The sequence below is a fragment of the Dendrobates tinctorius genome, unplaced genomic scaffold (genome assembly GCF_039654945.1).
Source record: "Dendrobates tinctorius isolate UK_male_01 unplaced genomic scaffold, ASM3965494v1 ptg000011l, whole genome shotgun sequence".
NCBI lineage: Eukaryota > Metazoa > Chordata > Amphibia > Anura > Dendrobatidae > Dendrobates > Dendrobates tinctorius.
Window position 1 is genome coordinate 45,880,218 of NW_027361679.1, and position 20,851 is coordinate 45,901,068.

At 42.8% G+C, this 20,851-nt stretch overlaps 1 protein-coding gene across 1 annotated transcript in view; it reads right to left on the reverse strand.

The window, feature by feature from the left end:
• The window catches only part of GPAT3 (glycerol-3-phosphate acyltransferase 3), a 152,785-nt gene that overhangs the window by 14,823 nt on the left and 117,111 nt on the right, over window positions 1-20,851 (reverse strand). The window contains exons 5-9 of the mRNA XM_073541745.1: window positions 12,240-12,329; window positions 11,449-11,542; window positions 9,636-9,751; window positions 6,711-6,766; window positions 4,886-4,971 (exon numbers count right to left, since the gene is read on the reverse strand). Of these exons, the coding sequence (XP_073397846.1) occupies window positions 4,886-4,971; window positions 6,711-6,766; window positions 9,636-9,751; window positions 11,449-11,542; window positions 12,240-12,329 (442 nt within the window). The remainder of the gene's footprint in view (window positions 1-4,885; window positions 4,972-6,710; window positions 6,767-9,635; window positions 9,752-11,448; window positions 11,543-12,239; window positions 12,330-20,851) is intronic.

A 20,851-nucleotide genomic window follows, 5' to 3' on the forward strand; every position in this document is an offset into this window, starting at 1 on the left:
TTGGGGCTGCAACGGGACCAGGACCACTGATCCGTGTATATGAAAGAATGAATGGGGCCATGTATTGTGAGATTTTGAGTGCAAACCTCCTTCCATCAGCAAGGGCATTGAAGATGAAACGTGGATGAGCCATTCAGTATGAGAATGATCCCATGCACAACGCCAGGGCGACGAAGGAGTGGCTTCATTAGAAGCATATAAAGGTCCTGGAGAGGCCTATCCAGTCTCCAGATCTCAACCTTATAGAAAACCTTTGGAGGGATTTTAAAATCAGTGTTGCCCAGCAACAGGCCCAAAACATCACTGCTCTAGAGGAAATCTGCATGGAGGAATGGGCCAACAAACCACCAACAGTGTGTGCCAACCTTGTGAAGAGTTACAGAAAACGTTTGACCTCTGTCATTGCCAACAAAACATATATAACAAAATATTGAGATGAACTTTTGTTAATGACCATACTTATTTTCCTCCAAAATTTGAAAATAAATCTTTCCAAATCAGACAAGGTGATTTTCTGGATTTGTTTTCTCATGTTGTCTCTCATAGTTGTGGTCTACCTATGATGTCAATTACAGGCCTCTCTCATCTTTCTAAGTGGGAGAACTTGTACAATTGGTGGCTGACTAAATACTTTTTTCCCCACTGTAAATCAGAGCCAGCAGTGGGAAAAAATCAGAGGAAAAGTGTAATAGAAACATGTCACCACTTCTGTATTTATCACCCACTCCTGGCATTTGCTTACAAATACTGAGGTAAAATACTGACCAAATACTGAACATGGCTTTAATGTAGATATTTCACAGCTCGATAGATCTCTCATCTCTGTATATACACAAAAATCTTTCCATTCAATGACAGTAAAAGCTAAAACCCTGTTCAGATAAACACAAAAAACACCTGAAAGTTGATTATACAACAAAAAAAGAAAATATTTTCATTTTAACCCCTTCTAGACGAGGCAATTTTACACTTTTATTATATCCTTAACATTCATAAACTTTTTCATTTTTTGTCAACATGGTCGTATGATGGCTTGCTTTTTGGGGGACAAGTTGAACAACACCAAACATTAACTGTATCATGAACAGTAATGAATAATGGAAAAAGGGGTAATAAAATGGTGAAAAACATGCAAGTTTGACATTGTCTATTGGCTTTTGTTTTTACACTATTTATGCAGTTCTCCATGGAAGTATGATTATGGAAATACCAAACTTTTTTTTTTTCTATTTAGAATAGCAAAAAAAATTTAGACGTTAAAAAACTTGTTTTGCATTGCCATTTCCCGTGAACCATAACGTTTTTTCTTTTCCATTAATGCAGCTGTATGAGGGACTTTTTTTTTTTGCGGCGAGAACTGACATTTTTCTTTGTTACAAATTTGGGGTACATGATATTTCGATCACTTTTTTAGGGAGGTGTGGTGACAGAAAAACTGGCATGCTGGCATTTTGATTCTTTTTCTCCCTACGCCATTTACTAATCAGGTTAATAAATGTTATATTTTGATAGATCATACTTGAATACGGTGATACTATGTGTATTTTTTTATTTCTTTATTTTGAGTGGGGGGGGGGGGGAAGTGGTACAATTCAAATTATTATTTGAATTTAGTTTATTTTAACTTAGATCCTCTAAAAGGATAGTGTACATCTAGATCTCCTTTGAAGCTCAGCATATAGTGGAGAGACCAAGATGGTGGTGATGGGGGATTTCAGCATGTTCCAATATGTCATAGTAAGGTGCCGATGAGAACTGGCGTGTGATTGCACCGTCTGTGACATAATTTCTATGCCGCTGTCAGAGACAGATCATGTATTGTTATTAGACATGGCCAGAGCACAGCATCGGCCAAGGCTGTTAAACACTGATGCCGGCTATATAATATAGCTGGCATCAGCTGCATGTGGAAGGCGCTCAATCCCTGAGCAGCCTCCTTATGTGGTCATCACAGCTCAGATATACAGTTTTGCCCATAAGTGCAAAGAGGTCAAGGTGTGATTACTATAGAAGTATTCAATCCCATCTGTTTAATATTTGTGGATAATCATAAATGGTAAAACATCATGTCCCATAAAGTAAATTCTTAGTGCAAGGTAATAGCTTTTTTTTTTTTTTTTTTTTTTTTTTTTTTTAACTACGGACACCTTTGACAGAAAAAGAATAGTTTTACATAAAAGTTAGTGCAGTTTTATAAGCTAAATGTAACCACTAAGTTTCAGTTTGTATTCTTCAGTTTTTATTTTATTTTCAGACCCCATTGATATGCAGGTAACAGACTAATCCAAGTTCAGATTTTTCTCTTGTGGGAGTGTCTCTCTCAGTAATACAGGGTGGAAGTGAATTCTTTGTGCATCCAAGGTGCTTTCTTAATTTGCTTCTATACTGCACTAAAGAGGAATTATCTGTAGTCCGTTTTCTCTGCCATCCCCAAGCCTGTAAATGCCTCCTTCCCCATCTTGAGTGGCAAAGAACTCCACTACATAAAAGAACTTGTATAAAATGAAAACTATTCAGAAATTTGCTGAAAAAAATGTCCAGTTTTTGCCCTTATCTTATTCCTGCTACTGCCCTGAGTAACCAGTTATTTACTCTTCATTTCAATTCTGCCATATATTTCCAGAGGTATGGACCTTGTTATATAGTGCAAATTTTTGTAGTCTTTACAAGGGGGTGTAGCTTACAGGATTTTCTGGGGCCCTGTCTTTAGGCTGCTCTGTATTTTTGCCATATGTGCAATGCATTCTTGATAAAGACCCTAAAAATTCACACTAAATAAAAAGGACCATAACTCTGGAACCATATGGTGTATTTGGAAAAAAAAAAAAAAAAGCAGAATTATCAGGGAGCAGCAGAAATAAAATAAGGGTAAAAACCGATCACTTCTGACTTGGTGACAGATCCTCCATAACATAGGATATAATTAAATCAAAAAATTTATCCAAAAATAACTTGCTATATATTCATTTAAAAAAAAAAAAAAAAAAAAAAACACATACCGTCACATCTCTACTCGAAGAGAAAAAGTGAACAGAAAAACACAAGAAAACAGTTTTGTAACTTATTAAAATTGTAATTTTATTAAATATACAGTTAATTAAAATATAATATATGACAAAAGACAAATGCCTCCAAAAGTCTAGGGAACATCATTGGCTAAGGACATCATTAAAGACACCTATTTGATTATAAATGCCGACCGTATGGATTCCATTTTAAAAAGGAGGACTTTCAGGAACTTGTTTAGACTCTTTAAACTTATAATGGTTCTAAAGGAACAATCTAGCTTCCCAATCAGAAAGAGGGGGGGGGGGGAATAGAACAATCTAGCTCTTTGTAACAAGGGAACCTCCACCAGGACAGCCTTGTGCAACAGTTCCACGACTTCTGCTTTCAGGGCCTAATGTTCTGCGGAGCCATAATGTTCTCCAAGTTGCGTTCGAAAGGACTGCAGCTTTTGCTGCCAATCTGACTGGGTCCTTTGAGGCATCCAACAACAAAGTTACAGCATCTTGCATCATCAGTAACGTAGCTAGAATAGTCTCTCTAGAAGACTTATCCTTCAGCTGGGTTTCTAGCTGATCCAGCCAGACCACCAAAGACCTGGCTGTACAAACAGCTGCTACAGCTGGTCTTAGAGCTCCTACTGACATCTCCCAGGTGCCATTAAGAAAAGGTGTCGGCCTTCTTGTCCAGCAGGTCCCTTAACTTCCCCATGTCCTCAAAAGGCAATGAGGACCTCCTAGACACCTTAGCCACTGCTGCATTTAGTTTCAGGGCTTTATCCCAGGATGATGAGACAGGCTCCTCAAACGGATATAGCCTTTTAAAATCTTGGTGAAGGGAACCTTTCCTGTCTGGTCTTTTCCACTCTTGATGTATGAGAGAGCGGATCTTGTCATTTAAGTGGAAATATCTGTGTCGTCTATGGTCCAGACCTCAAAACAAGACAGCCTGCACTTACTTCTCTGGCTTGAACTCCACTATCCCCATGGCATTTATGACTGCTTTAATCATCTTATCTACCCAGCCATTGGTGAAGCAGGAGCGTCTCGAGCAGTCATCTAAAGAGGAGGATGCTGATGCAGATGACCCGGAGGAATGCTCTCCACCGAGTCACTGTAAATGTCCGACTCAGGAGATCTAGCCTTTCTATTCTTGTCCTTCTCCTTATGCTTCCTGGGATAGGGTTTCTCAGACTCCTTAACCCCTTCGACTATTTTTTTTTTTGTTTTTGTTTTTTAAGAAAAGTCTGGCAATAGAGACCTGCAAAGACCACATTCCATATGCTTTGATTTTGCTTCTTTCCCTGGCAGAAATTGGGAGAGATAAAGGGAAGACTGCATCAACGAGTTAACTTTCAGAAAGATCACTTACCAGTGTGAAGCAATCAAATGGTACCGGATTACGAGGTGGACACATCTCAGCCAAAGGACCATCCCTCGAAGCTTATGAAATGTCCAATCTACTGGAGCTCCTTTGACTGGATCTCCCCGCAGAATCAAGTCTCTCACAGACACGGCTACCTCCCGTACTGCTATGGGGTCGTCTCCGGGATGTTTGTAGGTGAGGCTTCTCACTGAGCTGCTGCTGTTGTGCACAGGCTGCTGCTAATGCTGCTCTGGTGACTATCTTCTATTGGAAAAGGATCATGGCCCAGGAAGCACTGTGTCTTGTTCTGGTGTCAAGACCAGGAAACCAACTGATGTGTGGGAGAGATGCGCTCTTCTATGTATGTAGGTTTCCTTTCGTTGAAGGATGGATCCCCTGTCTCATGGTGCCATCATGGGGGATCGAATAAATACGCAATTTATTTCGTCAGATTAGTGACAATGAAAAATGGCTGTACAGTAGTGGATAACCCTTAAAGTCTGTAATTTCTTACCTTTATTGCCACGGGATATATGGTCCCACCAATTTCAAAACTTCCTTTTTTGAACATCATAACAGATGTGTTATTTATACAGGTACCTGCACGAGCAACATAAGAAAAGGGGTTAAAATGAAGTCTGAATACATTAATTATTAAAATGAGAGCATTTCGATAGTCAACTTTTGTCTAAAACAAATGGCAGTTGCAACTGACATTACAGGTAAATGCATGATGAAACACTTTGCCCTAAGGTCTACTATAAACGCAAACATTTTTTAAAGAAAAACAAACATAAAAAATAAACTTTACCGTTCTTACCTGCCAGACCCATTCTGAATATTGCATATGAAAAACATACCACTGTGGAATGTGAGAGCCAGATGTGACCTGTTCTCTCACAATCCACCCCTACCACAGGACTCACGGCACAGCTCCTCGTAGCAGACATGACATGGCATCCCCTCCCACCCCACTGTCTAAGGGTATGTTTCCACGGTCCGGATTACATCAGGATTAGCAGCGTCCAGATCTTACACCACCCTTCTCCACTATGTGCACAAATCCGGACATGCGGCGCGTCTTTATAGAACGCAGCATGTCTATCTTGCGGAGACGCTCAGTCTCCGCAACATAAATAATACAGTCTATGGATATGATGCAGTGAGGAGCAGGCTTTCCGCTGCTTCCAAAGCGCCGGCAATCCAGTCCATGAAAACATACCCTAAGGAATTCGCATGCGTTTTCCTGCGAAAACATGCGGTTTTCATGCGATTTTCGAGTGCGGAATTCAAGTGCATTCCAAGTGATTTGAAGCATCACTTGAAATGTGATTGACAGGTTGGTTACATTCGTCAAACAATGTTTGACTAGTGTGACCAACTTTTTACTATTGAGGCTGCCTATGCTGCGAAAAACGCGGCAAAAACGCATACAATCCGCAACGTGGGTACACAGCCTAAAAGTTTCATAGGCCCTTTGGTTAGAAGACCTTAGCAAATTGTACCAGAAGTTGTGCTTGCCCAGATTGTTGCCACCATCCCCATTTGAAAAAAACCTCACAGACAATTACAGTGACACCAAAAAACATTTTGGCCAAATGGAAAATTTAGAACCAAATATTTGGTATCCGATTATTTATGTGCTCAGACTAAATCAATCCTGTGTTCTCATCCACATAGTAGATGGTCAATGCAATAAGCCCTTCTAATAGACACCACATAGGGTCACACACCTAAGCTACTGTATATGGGGTAAGCGACAAAGTAAATCAGAAAAACTATACTAAATTTCTAATTGGAGGTATTTGCTAAAATTATTATTACATCTACTACATATTGAGATAGGATCTTGGAGATGGCAATTTCCCTTTAGGCTGAAACTGTAGGAAAATGTTCATAGCAGCAATATGCAGCAGCTATTGTAATACAACATATTCTGGGCATTCTTTTTTTTTTTTTAAACTCTGGGCTAGTCTGTACACAAAAGAATAATAATAGCTGCATGTTTGTCTGGCACAGAAGTAGCATAAGCAGTGCCCCTTGGTTGGCAGCTATTGGCGGATGCTGTATCTCACAAACTTCCTCCTCGGCACAGTCCCAGCATTCAATCTGTACATTATACTGCTAAAACCAATGGTTCTCTGTAACTTTGTAATTGCTTCCTCTGCAGTTGGATCAGAAGGTACGGGAATAACCTTGAATAAAGCAGAAACCGCCACGTGCTACTAATGTATTTTATTTACCTTTGGTCTGTGAAAGTTTCCTTGAAGGAAGATCACTGTGATACAAATTGCAGAATCATCCGAGATAAAAAATAAAAACCAAGTTGTCAATCTTACCTTCTGGGAATATCAAAATGGGCAGCTTTTCCTTATCAAACACATGTTCTCGCAGCCTGTATAAAGAGTAAGTGCAGGGAACTAAGCAGTCTGCAGACAAGTGACTGTACTATGCAACATAACAATAGTGTGGGAAATCAAAAGGTATTACTGAAACCTAAGAGATTAAAATGACTGCACATTTGACTTTAGCATTAGCAATTCCAGGAGGGCTTCCTAACCAGATGCATAAAACAATAGCTAAGTATTACTGCATATGTTTCTATACTTCTCCCATAGTTTACTTTGAAGTACAGCCCTAACTTTAGAGTGGGAGAACTACATTGTGTCCCTGTAACGCAGTTAGGAACCATTTAAATGCCGCTGTCAGACACTGACATTTAAAGCTAATCAGGACACGCCTGCCTTGTATGGGAAGGCTTACATCCTGCTGGACACCACAGAGAATGTATTAGTTTGTTTTATGTTGTGAGAAAATTAAAGGGTTTGCTGTAAGAGAATAGTGTTGAGCTTCTATTATCTAATGATCGGCTCTGATCATTGGGGAAAGCAAATCAGCCTGAAACAGGGAATATGAACATCTTGTGCTGTTAGAACAGTCTTTGTGACTTTTGTGGATATTTATTCACTTATACAGCACCATTAATTCCACAGCACTTTACAGACATCACTGTTCCCATCGGGGCTCACAAGCTAGATTCCCTCTTAGCATGTCTTAGGAGTGTGGGAGGAAACCGGCGCAAAACGTACAATTTATGAAATACAAATTAAAATGACTTAATGGAAACAAAAATTATTAATTCTGCAAAAAAACTTTTTTAGTTTTAAATTTGACCCATTTACTAGGAAGACCAAATAATGCATTAAGTTTTTCTTTTGGGTCAGTATGATTGTTTAAACATTTTTTAGGGTACGTTAACACAGGGCATTTTTGATGCTTTTTTTTCTGCAGCAAAACCTGATTTCTTGGCAGGAAAGAAGCTGTGTCAAAAACGCAGGTTTAGGTGTGTTTTTTTCATGTGTTTTTGTGTCTTTGTGCAAGCTAACAAAGTTGAATGCCCCCTTAGAAAAAAAATACCGTAACTTCCTGACTACCTGACTGACTGACGCTGCTCCTGCTCTCATTGCAATTAGCGGCTGTAGGTGTCAGATGATGGGAGCAGTAGTCTTCCCATCATCTGACACCAGTGACCAGAGGTAAACTTCACACCTCCAATCACAGCTGCTGGCTCCTGCTGTCTTTTGACAGTGTGGGAACCGAAGCTCTCTGACCGGCAGGGAGGATTTCCCCACCAATCAGAAGCGGTGTTTGCATATGACAGAGTGTCAAACACTCTATTGTATTGACCCGAACCCGAAGGCTGTCCTTGACTTTTTTGCAGCAAATACGCTGAAAGAAAAGTCAACCAGTGTATTTGCAACGTTTTTTTCCAACACCCATTCAAGTCAATGGGTGAAAAATGCTGAAAAAACGCTGAAAGAAGTGACATGCTCTATGTCTAAAAAACACAGGAAAGCACAAAATCCTGATTACAAAAAAAAAAAAAACAACAACAATCTGTGTGAATGAGATTTCTGAAATCTCACAGGCTTTGCTGCTAATGAAAAAAGCAGCTGAAAATTTGCATTAAAAAAATGCAGCAAAAAAACGCTGCAAAAACGCCCTGTGTGAACTTACCCTTAGGCGTTACCACAGTAGTGGTACTGTTTTTCTTACATCACCCTCCCTGTGCTACCAGTGGTGGGTGTGTCACCACGCAGATGGACACTGTCCAATCCGAGCTCCCAGTGTCAGACTGCACAGGGACACACCCCTTTTGACAAATACTAAAACAAGTAAACAAGTTGTTATCTGGGATTTCTATTTCTATTAGCCCATTACAAAAAATTTTGACAAATTCTCCTTTAGGTTATGGGCCCATGTAGCGTTTTAAAACGCACAATGAAAACCGGACTCCTTCCCAGAAATCGCACGTTTTTTTCCCGCACGATTTCACCGCGATTCTGTTCGCGATTTTGCTGCGATTTTCTCAAGCACTTTCCAAGCGATTTGAAGCATCGCTTGGAAAGTGATTGACAGGTTGGTCACACTCGTCAAACATAGTGTTTGACATGTGTGACCAGGTTTTTACTATTGAGGCCGCCCATGCGGCGTCAATAGTAAAAGATAAAATGTTAAAAAAGATAAAAAACAGTAAAAAATCGGGGTATATTTACCTTCCGACATCCCGCGCTGCCATCCCGGGCCTCAGCGTTCCCAGTGATGCCTTGCGAGACCTGTGATGACGTTGGTCTCGCGTTACTATAGCGATGACGTTGGTCTCGCGTTATTATAGCGATCTTGCGAGACCACTAGAGTCACGCGAGACTACGTCATTACAGGGCCTTGCCGCAAGGCATTACTGTGAACGCTGAGGCCCGGGAATGCAGCGCGGGACGTCGGAAGGTAAATATACCCTGATTTTTTATTCTTTTTTTTACAGGGGTATGGTACCCAGGGGCTGGAGGACAGTCTCCTCTCCTCCACACCGTGGGTACCAACCGCACATGAGACGTTTAACTTCCCACATGGTGGGCATAGCCACATGCGAGAAGCGATTCTCATGCATTCCTATGGGTGCGGAATCGCGGCAATTCTTTGCGATTCCGCACAAAAGAATGATCAAGCTGCGATTTTTTCTGCGATTCCGCCGCGGAAAAAAGCGCAGCATTAGCACAGCATGTGCGGAATGCCATAGGAATGCATGGGGTGCGTCATGTACAAGATTTTTAAACGTTTTCGCGCTGAAAATCGCGGCAAAAACGCTTAAAAATCGCATCGTGGGCACACAGCCTTAAGAAGGAAATGTTTTTTAATAACTTTGAGATTACTGGTATGCACTAGTACCAGGCTAGTAACAAATGTAAAAAAGCACTGCAATATACCTTTTTGTCACCAGGTGGCGATCACGCATCTCAGAACGTTCAAACCACACATGTGGACATGCCCTTGCCATGGCTCTCTGAATAACGCCCATAAGTCCTCCATGAACCTGTCCAACCTGAATAAGCACATACAATGTGACAATAAAGTTCCCAAATATTTTTGCCAACAATTAAAATATCTTGCAAAGCTAAATTTTCAAGTACAAAGGGAGAAAAAAAACAAAATCAAAAATACATTATACATTCAATGCGTCAATATGACGGACACATACAGCTTCCTTAGGTCCCCACTATCCCTTTATCATACTGAGATGTACCATTGCTATTTTTATGCTCAAAAGACTCACATGGAAATGTAAAGGGCACTTTTGGTGAAGCCTACAGTAGCAGTGTTAGGGTATGGTCACACATGAAAAATGATGAGTACATTACATGTGCTTTTTATGCATTCAAATGAAGGAATTAAAAAAAATGCATAAAAATGTTAAAAAAAAGAATTGACATACTGTGATAAAAAAAAAACACAGCTCAAAAAATGCGAAGAAAAAAAAACAAACCCTGTGAACGAGATTTTGGAAATCTAATTTATTTTGCTGCTACTCAATCACGGCATCTTTTTTCATAGCGAAAAAATGCAAGCAAATAAAGAATGCTGCGTGTGAACAAGCCTCTAGTGCCTGAATGCCCACCTGCTCGGACATTATCAGGACATGACAGACACTTATGGAATCACAAGCAACATGGATTAAAAACATGCAGCCTGCTCATTACATTGTATCTTACTGCGGCGCATTCAGCATAAACATAGTTGTAAAACTGAGCCTAGGTTAAGGTGACAAGGACGACAGACTTACGTCCCACCAATATCTCTCCTCTCAACTAGACTGACAAGTCTCCCTTTATGCAGGTTTAGTTAGTGGCCTTTCTATTGCGGACATACCTCTGCAACTAATCACTTCATCCTGCCCCAGTTTTCCGCTATATTTTTCTTAAGTAAAACATTAATTTACGTAGCGATTGAGCCGATGTCGGATTCATGCTGCCGGGTTTCCTTTAAACTGCAGAGCACTGGAGTAAGCTCCAAATTTATAAAGAACGTCCCTTACATCATTCACCTCGCACTCTCCACACCAACTCAACACTGGATTGCTGCAATTATGCCACTGCCCTGAACAGCTGAGTGTGAAATGTGCAAGTCCTGATCTGTGAGGTGTACGCTGAGAATGCTACATAGAGAGCATAATGTGAATTCAAATCAATAAAGGCAAGTAGGCTGATTCATTAAGACTGGCACAATCGCACTACACCAGTGTTGCTGAAGTAGGAGGTGGCACATGCCACTTAACGAATTCGGCATCTTTAGTAAGTGGTGTGGCCTCCATGCTTTGTGCCAGAAATGCTACTCCAGTCAGGGACTGGAATAGCATTTCTGGAGTATAAAGCGCCGGCATGTGTGACAAATTTGACAGTCCGGCATGGCCACTGCCTGATCTGGCCCGGCCATGCCCAACCTCCATCCATTTCACCAGGGGAGTCAAACAGGATAAAAAAAAATGCTTACAGTAACAACACCTTGCAACTTATCAAAAGCTTTTATGCCAGTTTTTAGCATTAATGCTTTGATGAATCTACCCTATTGGGTCTAGGTCATAAACTGCTTTAAGCCTGACCATCAGACCAGTCATATTTTGGAGGTATGCGGGAATACAAAAGTAGTAAAATTGCATTTTAAGAGCACATAGCAGTAGTACTCCATAGGTGGGAAACATATGACAGGTTGCCTTTAAAGTAATACATAAAGTTTTGTACTCACCATCGCATAACAGCCATCATTAGCTAAAATAATGATATCAATTGGAGACGTGTGATTGGCCACACAAATTCCTCCCTTTTTGGGTCTGTTTTCTCTGTGAAAATAACAGATCAATAAGAATAACGATATTGAAATTGCATATACTTCAGAAGACGTGTGGATGAGTGGCTTTGTAATACATTCGCTGGATAATGTTGTTTGAACACACAGGTAACAGATTGGCCAAAAACGGTAACAATTATGAGATCGTTGTTGTATGTCGCCATTTTTTGTGTATGGTCACAATTGTAAAGACAAATGTGCATTTATCACTAAAAGGGTTGTCCGCATATGAACGAACACAGCGGTCACATGACTTGAAAAGCATCTGATCATGCGCTCTTCTAGTCACCTGACTGATGGAGCCAATCACAGGCTTTAGTGGTCCTGTTGACATCCAGGTGGCGCAGACATCACTTCTGCCTGCCGCTGTAAACCACTGGAGTGGCCAGAGTTGCTGAGTATATTAAAAGCCTGTAACCGTGCACACAAATATTAACAAATGCCCCTGGAATGCATAGACATGATGTCTTCTCTAGATAGACAGCCTGTTTAATCAGATTTCTTACTCGGCATAAGACCACTGCAGGAAAAATACTGAAGGGGTGAATCTCTCATGCAAGTGACCAATTTACAAAAAATAAACACAAAACGGGTTAATGGATAAAATAAGAGTAAAAACTGTCCACAGGTGCTCAACATTGCAGCTTTGATTTTACATAGAGATAGAAGTTTATGAAATTTCAACTCACTTATTATGGTACTGAATGGCACTGGAAAGTGCTCGGCCGCAAATTCGACAGCAGACAATATGGACCTTCTCACTGAACCAGTTTTTTACCCTGTAATAATGATGCAAAAATGTATTAAATTCATGTGTTAATAGTTAAAAAAAAAAGAAAAAGATTTTTTTTATTGAAAATTACAATTTCCTAAACTTTCTGAACACTTAAAATGTCAGACCTGTCCATTAAAGGGAATGACCATAGGATCAACTCTCCTAAGTCAATTACATGGACATGTAGGTAATAGGAAGCGGAATAAAAGGATACCTTGTTATCAGCGACCTTATTCCAGAGAAACACTTGCTTTTCTTCAATGTAAATGATCTGTTCAGGGCTATGGGCCAGACCCTGATCGGCATGAGAATCTGTCTCCTGAGCTTATTTTATACAAAAGGGGTGTTACCCAGTGCGAGACATAATGACTGACAGTCTGCTCTCCTGATCTACTTGTCTCACATTGGTAACGCCTCCTTTCATTTAAAATAAAATCTAGGAGAGAGATTCTCAGGGAGACCTATCACCATACCAGAAATCCTAACAGATCATTTACAAATTAAGGAAAATGTGCATTTCTACAAAATACGACATCAGATCAAATATATCAAGATATCATTATATTCAGCTTCCTAAGACCTACAGTCATGGCCAAAAGTTTTGAGAATGACACAAATATTAATTTTTACAAAGTCTACTGCTTCATTTTTTCTAATGGCAATTTGCAAATACTCCAGAATGTTATACAGAGTGATCAGCTTAACAGCAATTACTTGCAAAGTCAATATTTGCCTAGAAAATGAAATTTATCCCCCAAAACACATTACAACATCATTGCAGCCCTGCCTTAAAAGGACCAGCTAACATCGTTTCAGTGATTGCTCCATTAACACAGGTGTGGGTGTTGATGAGGACAGGGCTGGGAGATCAATATGTCATGATTAAGTAAGAATGACACCACTGGACACTTTAAAAGGAGGCTGGTGCTTGGCATCATTGTTTCTCTTCTGTTAACCATGGTTATCTCTAAAGAAACACGTGCAGTCATCATTGCACTGCAAAAAAATGGCCTAACAGGGAAGAGTATCGCAGCTAGAAAGATTGCACCTCAGTCAACAATCTATCGCATCATCAAGAACTTCAAGGAGAGAGGTTCCCTTGTTGCCAAAAAGGCTCCAGGGCGCCCAAGAAAGACCAGCAAGCGCCAGGACCGTCTCTTAAAAGTGTTTCAGCTGCGGGATCGGGCTACCAGCAGTGCAGAGCTTGCTCAGGAATGGCAGCAGGCAGGTGTGAGTGCATCTGCACGCACTGTGAGGCGGAGACTCTTGGAGCAAGGCCTGGTCTCAAGGAGGGCAGCAAAGAAGCCACTTCTCTCCAGGAAAAACATCATGGACAGACTGATATTCTGCAAGAGGTACAGGGAGTGGACTGCTGAGGACTGGGGTAAAGTCATTTTCTCTGATGAATCCCCTTTTCGATTGTTTGGGACATCTGGAAAATGGCTTATTCGGAGAAGACAAGGTGAGCGCTACCACCAGTCTTGTCTCATGCCAACTGTCAAGCATCCTGAAACCATTCATGTGTGGGGTTGCTTCTCAGTCAAGAGAATGGGCTCTCTCTCAGTCTTACCTAAAAACACAGCCATGAATAAAGAATGGTACCAGAATGTCCTCCAAGAGCAACTTCTCACAACCGTCCAAGAGCAGTTTGGCGATCAACAATGCCTTTTTCAACATGATGGAGCACCTTGCCATAAAGCAAAGGTGATAACTAAATGGCTCAGGGAACAAAACAGAGATTTTGGGACCATGGCCTGGAAACTCCCCAGATCTTAATCCCATTGAGAATTTGTGGTCAATCATCAAGAGACGGGTGGACAAACAAAAACCTTCAAATTCAGACAAAATAAAAGCATTGATTTTGCAAGAATGGACTGCTATCAGTCAGGATTTGATCCAGAAGTTGATTGAGAGCATGCCAGGAAGAATTGCTGAGGTCCTGAAGAAGAAGGGTCAACACTGCAAATATTGACTTGCTGCATTAACTCATTCTAACTGTCAATATTACCTTTTGCTACTCATAATATGATTGCAATTATATTTCAGTATGTGATAAAAACATCTGACAAACACACAAAAACCAGAGGCCAGCAGATCATGCGAAAATATAATATTTGTGTCGTTCTCAAAACTTTTGGCCATGACTGTACATTCATATATAGATGGCCTAGGAGGATTGATCCTACTAACACATTACTTTTAACATGAAGCTTTTGCCTTATAGGAATGATCTTTAGAGGAAATGTCTTATGTGAATGCCACTAGCAATCACTATGGAGCACTGCGCCTACCATGGGTAATGGGGAGGAGGACTTGACTTTCACTGTTCATGCAAAGGTATCACAATATTTACCAAGATTAGGCTGGTTTCACATTTGCGTCTGTGCGTGCGTTTCCTCCTCATAGATCCGCATGTGTCATGGATACATATCTTTAACATGGTGTACGCAGGGACACGCGTTTGCATGCGTTCCCATGATAACGCATACGCATTCGTCGTTTTGCGGTGTCCGGTGAACACATGTTGCACTTTGAGGTGTCAAAAATCCATCAAATATATGCAGGCATGCGGATGAGTGCGTAAAAAAATGCATTACTGTCTATGGAAACGCATGCGTACGCAAGGACATGCGTACATGTGTTCGAAATGCATGCGTTTTTTTCACATAATCATGTCCGGGAAATGAGACACGCCCATTGGGTGTGGCTTGTGTCAAGAAAATTCTCCGACCGCATGCGCTGAAAAAACGCAAAAGCATGCTAAATATGCATGCAAGCGCAGCGTTTTTTTGCAGTCATGTTTAAGCTGATGCGGATAAAAAAAAACTCAGTAAACATGGGTTTGTATGCGTTTTGACATGCAGACGATACGCTGTGCAAACAAACGCTAATGTGAACCTAGCCTTACAGTGGGGAAAGTAGGGCTGCAATTTTTTTTTTTTTATGGACAAATCAGAAAAACTTATAGTTACCAAAAGATTGTAAGTGAAATGCCTTAATAAAACAGAACATTAAAGGGAACCAATCATATCAAAAACACTATTAGCCTGCAGATATGGGGTAATCTGCAGGTTTAGAGCGTTTTAAAGTCATACAGCTGCAGCACTGAAAGCCAGGCTGTCAGAAGGAACTTTATTCCTCCCTGCAACCTCAGGTTTTCAGTCGTGCAAGGCCAGCACAGCTTCAGTCATCGCTGAGTAAAGAGCATAGTGAGCAGCGGCTGTAGCCACACCCTGGCAGTGATACACTGTAGAGCTGCTTGTCGGTTAGTGCTGACGCGTGGTGACTCTGCCCACTCTGTACTGAGCGGTGACTGAAGCCGTGCCTCCATAACTGAATGTCAGAGGCTGGCGGGAAGGAAAAAAGATCATTTCCTCCATGTAGCAGAGCTTTCAGAACGACGGCTGTATCGATTATGAATGCTATTAATCTTTATATTAACACTATATCTGCAGGTTAATGGCATATTTGGCATTATAGTTTCTGTGGCTAAAATTGTGTTCGTCCCTCTTGTGTCGCCGAAGCAGTTATGACCCACAAGATCTCTGTGGCATCTGGCACATTAGAAGCAGATATGTAAAGTTCTGTAAATTGCATGGTTTGCCCATAGATCAGAATCATTTTTTTAACAATATGCTCTCTATTAGTATTATCTCCGGAGTACAGCTCTCCCCCCCCCCACGCAAGGGTATACAGCTCTTGCCCCCTACAAGGGTATACAGGCAGCTCTCCCCCCCCCACGGGTATACAGCTCTTGCCCGGGTATACAGGCAGCTGTCCCCCCCATGGGAATACAGGCTGAATACCCTTGCGTGGGGGGGGAGCTGTATTCCCATGGGGAGGGAGCTGCCTGTATACCCTTGTAGGGGGCAAGAGCTGTATAATACAGCTCTTGCCCCCTACAAGGGTATACAGGCAGCTCCCCCCCCCCCAAGGTTATACAGTTCTCCAATGTTTCGTCTTTATACAGTTTCCTCCTCCAGGTATACAGGCCCAAATGTACAGCTCCCCTCTCGCGCATACAGCTCCCCCGATCAATATATAGCTAGCTGGAGCCTGGAGGCAAGGGGGTTAATCACCGTGGCGCTGCAGTTGATTGGCGGGTACACAGCAGGCGGCGGGCGCACGATGCTCGTGAACGCGGCGAGCAGGCAGAGGAGATCCACAGGACAGGAGGCGTGACAGGAGAGGAGGCGGTACCTAGCTCTTCTCAGCGTGACGCCGTCTAATATTTATCCGATTCCTCGCGCTGCATTAATAAAATGGCGGTCGCTGCCTACCAGGGCCGGAATGGGACAAAAAAGCAGCCCTGCCACACAAACCCCACCACCAGCCCACAAACTTTTACACTCCTCACCCCGATCAGTGAATTTTTGCTATACTTTGTCGTCTCCTCATCACTCTCTTTAAGGAGTTATTTGAAGAGCCACATGTGAATGGCACCACAGTGCGTATGATCGACCACAGCTCCATTTACATGGTGCTCTTCAAAGCTATGTTTCCCAGGATCATGGGGGTCCCAGCGGTCAGATCCACAACAAACAGAAAGTCATCCCCTATCCCCACATAATGCTCCATACAGTATTATGTGCCCCATATGTTACTTTGTACAGTATAATGGGCCCCATACAATGCTCCATACAGCATAATGGGCCCCATATAATTCTTCTCCCCAAACCCCGCTACTCAGTCTCCTCAGTGTATTCTGATCCTCTGCACTGCTTGGCACAGGGACATCATTAACTTTACGTATATAATTGTCCACTTGGACTGATGGTAATAGTGATTTGTTGCCTGTTGTCTGGGGCTGGCCCTCTTTACGGGGGTGCTCAGGGCATATGATTATACACTAGTAAAAAGTATGAGAGGCTCAAAGTGACCAGTGCCACCTAGTTTCCTACCCCCTTATTCTATTGGTACTGTGGGCACGCTGACTGGTACCGAGGAAAAGAAAGAACAGAGAAAAAAGAAAACAGAGAAAGAAAGAACAGAGAGAGAGAAAGAAAGAAGGGAAAGAAAGAACAGAGAAAGAAAGAAAAGAAAGAAGAAAGAACAGAGAGTGAGAGAGCGAGAGAGAGAGAGAGAGAGAGAGAGAGAGAGAGAGAGAGAGAGAGAGAGAGAGAGAAAAGAAAGATTAGAGAGATAAAGAAACAGAGATAGAAAGATTCTATAAAGATACTATAGCAGCCCGGCTCCCACTGTAGTGCCCACCTGAGCCTCCCGATGCAGGAAATATAACGATCCGCTCACATGGCCGACATCCCCAAGTTCAAGGCGATCCTGCTGTCCGCGCTGTTGGAGGAGGACATGGTGATGGATCTGAAGCATTCCCTAATGTGCCTCCATGGTTCCGTCACAATCTCCTCCCGAAATTACCTAGTTTCCGGTCAGCTTCTAGCACATCACTTCCGGTGGAACGTCACATGCGAATTTTAAAGTACTCCTCGGGGCTCCGCCGTGTACTCCTGTGTCCGCACGAAAAGTAAGCTCCCAACCGGGGCAGTATCTCTCTCAAAATTGGGACTGTCTCGCTGGGAGGTATGAATGCTCCCCACCATACACCTTGTACACGTATGGCACCGCATACATCATACACACACGGTTCCGCTTTTTATGCCTCATACACACGGCTCCGTTCCGTACACCTTGCACACACACGTCTCTGCTATATCCACCCTGTAAACCCTCCCTGACCCCACACAAACTTCACCTCATCCAGGACGATGAGAACCAGCACAGACAGCAGAGTCCTGCATAAACCAAGGGCTGATACTGGGTACTGGGGGAACATTATACTGTGTATGGGGGGGATGGCGGTACTGGGGGAACATTATACTGTGTGAATATTATACTGTGTGGGGGATGGCAGTACTGTATGTGGGGTTGACGGTAGTGGGGAACATTAAACTATATGTGGGGACAGGAAAGGGACATTGCAATATGTGTTTTGTTACTTCCTGTTTTCCATACTTGGGTCACATGTACAAGGAACAAAATGCTATGATTCTTAGAAAGTGACAACAAAAAAGCACCAAGATAGTCTCAGCTCTGAAAAGGTTACTGCCCCCTCTGCCCAGTAATAGGGAATCTCCAGCACCGACCTCCACCCGCAGAGCCACACTCCACATAGAGAATAATGGAGCCACCAGCACCGACCTCCACCCGCACTCCACATAGAGAATAATGGAGCCTCCAGCACCGACCTCCACCCGCAGAGCCACACTCCACATAGAGAATAATGGAGCCTCCAGCACCGACCTCCACCCGCAGAGCCGCACTCCACATAGAGAATAATGGAGCCTCCAGCACCGACCTCCACCCGCAGAGCCACACTCCACATAGAGAATAATGGAGCCACCAGCACCGACCTCCACCCGCAGAGCCACACTCCACATAGGGAATAATGGAGCCACCAGCACCGACCTCCACCCGCAGAGCCACACTCCACATAGAGAATAATGGAGCCTCCAGCACCGACCTCCACCCTCAGAGCCGCACTCCACATAGAGAATAATGGAGCCTCCAGCACCTACCTCCACCCGCAGAGCCGCACTCCACATAGAGAATAATGGAGCCTCCAGCACCGACCTCCACCTGCAGAGCCACACTCCACATAGAGAATAATGGAGCCTCCAGCACCGACCTCCACCCGCAGAGCCGCACTCCACATAGAGAATAATGGAGCCTCCAGCACCGACCTCCACCCGCAGAGCCGCACTCCACATACATGGCTGCTCTCAGTGCTGTGCGCACAGGACCTGTGATGAGGTCACAGGAGGGGAGGAGACAGGGGTCACATGATCGGGGGCCCTGACACCTTACCCTCCTGTGATCTCATCACAAGCCTTTGCATGCTACCAGCAGCACCAGCGTTCAGGCTACTTGTAGAAGCTGCTGGTAGCAGAGCACATAATGCCGCCCCCACGGTCACTCACTTTTAGGTGGGGAGAAGATGGAGTGCCATTGCAGCAGCCAGCAGGAATGTGGTGGGGGCCCCCTTAGAAGCTCTTGTGGTGGGGGCCCCGGGGCTGAAGCCCCGCCTGCCCTGCCTATAATCCGGCCCTGTGTACTTTATATGCCATAATGTTTCGTGAGGCAATACATGTGAAAGTAACATCTATATGAATGCCACAAGCCAATTTTCCCAGAAAAACATTGCCCACAGCAGCACATTGCCTCTGCCAGCTTGCAGTTTTCCTAAAGTGCATCCTGCTACCATCTCTTCACTAGGAAAATCTACTTTCTTCCTCTTCTCTACTACCCAGTTCTGCTCACATGCCCATTGTAGATGCTTTCAGTAGGCAGCAGTGACACTCTGATTAGATGGTTATTGTTCCTCCCATTCATTAGTGAGCCTTAAGCGACTAGGTCCCAGTCTCAGGCCCTGTGGATGACCATCTTTTGACAGGTACTAACCATTGCAAACTGTGACCAACCCATAAAACATTATCATTTTGGAGATGTGCTGACCCCATCGTTTAGCCATCAAAATTAGGTCAAATACACCGAGATCCTTATCTTTTTCCAACAAAATCATCTTTAAGCACTAACAGTTCACTTGTGGTCTAATATAGCCCACCCCTTTGTTAGGAGCTATTGATAATTATTTACTACTATCTTGTAGTATCTAGATGATATCTGCAATCTATAATTATCTATCATAATAAATGATATTCACTTCACATTTCAGTGATTTCAATATTATGATTGACTGGGGATGGATAGCTGGATTATATCTACCCTATATACAAATTTTTGACCTATACCTGGAGAAAGCCCTCTAAGTTTATGCTGGAGGAGAGCAACACTTTGGCTATCACGGTTAATTAATGTTGGTGGCGAGGCATTGATTATTCACGGTTAGTAAACAATTATTTAATTATTTAAAATAAATTTAAACCAGGCTTTTTTTTTTATTTTTCTTAATCATTTATATGACATATCAAATAATAATTACTGATAAAAAAAAAACTTGACATTCGTTCCACACTGGTCAACTTGGGCAGTCGAAATAAGGTGGCACTTTCTCGTTTTTGCACCCTACTCGTAACCTTTGCATTATATACTGGACAAGAGGAGGAGAGTCATTTCAGTAGGGCGGGGTATTTAATGACTATTTCTGAAAGCCTAGATAATGCAGGGTGGCAACAAACACACAATCACGGTGCAGAGGGAGTGACATAGTGACTCACCAGCGATCCCGACAACGATATCAATGTGTCAGGATCGCTGGTGAGTCGCTACATGATCGCTGGTGAGCTGTCAAACAGACAGCTTCACAAGCGATCAGCACCAGCGACGCCGAGCGCGCAGCGTCTCTGTGTACATTAGTTACCAGCGCGCTGATGCAGGGAGCTGATAACTATGGTACACATCGGGTTTCTAAGGGACGTGCATCACTTAGAAACCCGATGTGTACCTTAGTTACCAGCTCCCTGCATCAGCGCGCTGGTAACTAAGGTATACATCGGGTTTCTAAGTGACGCACGTCCTTTAGATACCCGATGTATACGTTAGTTACCAGCT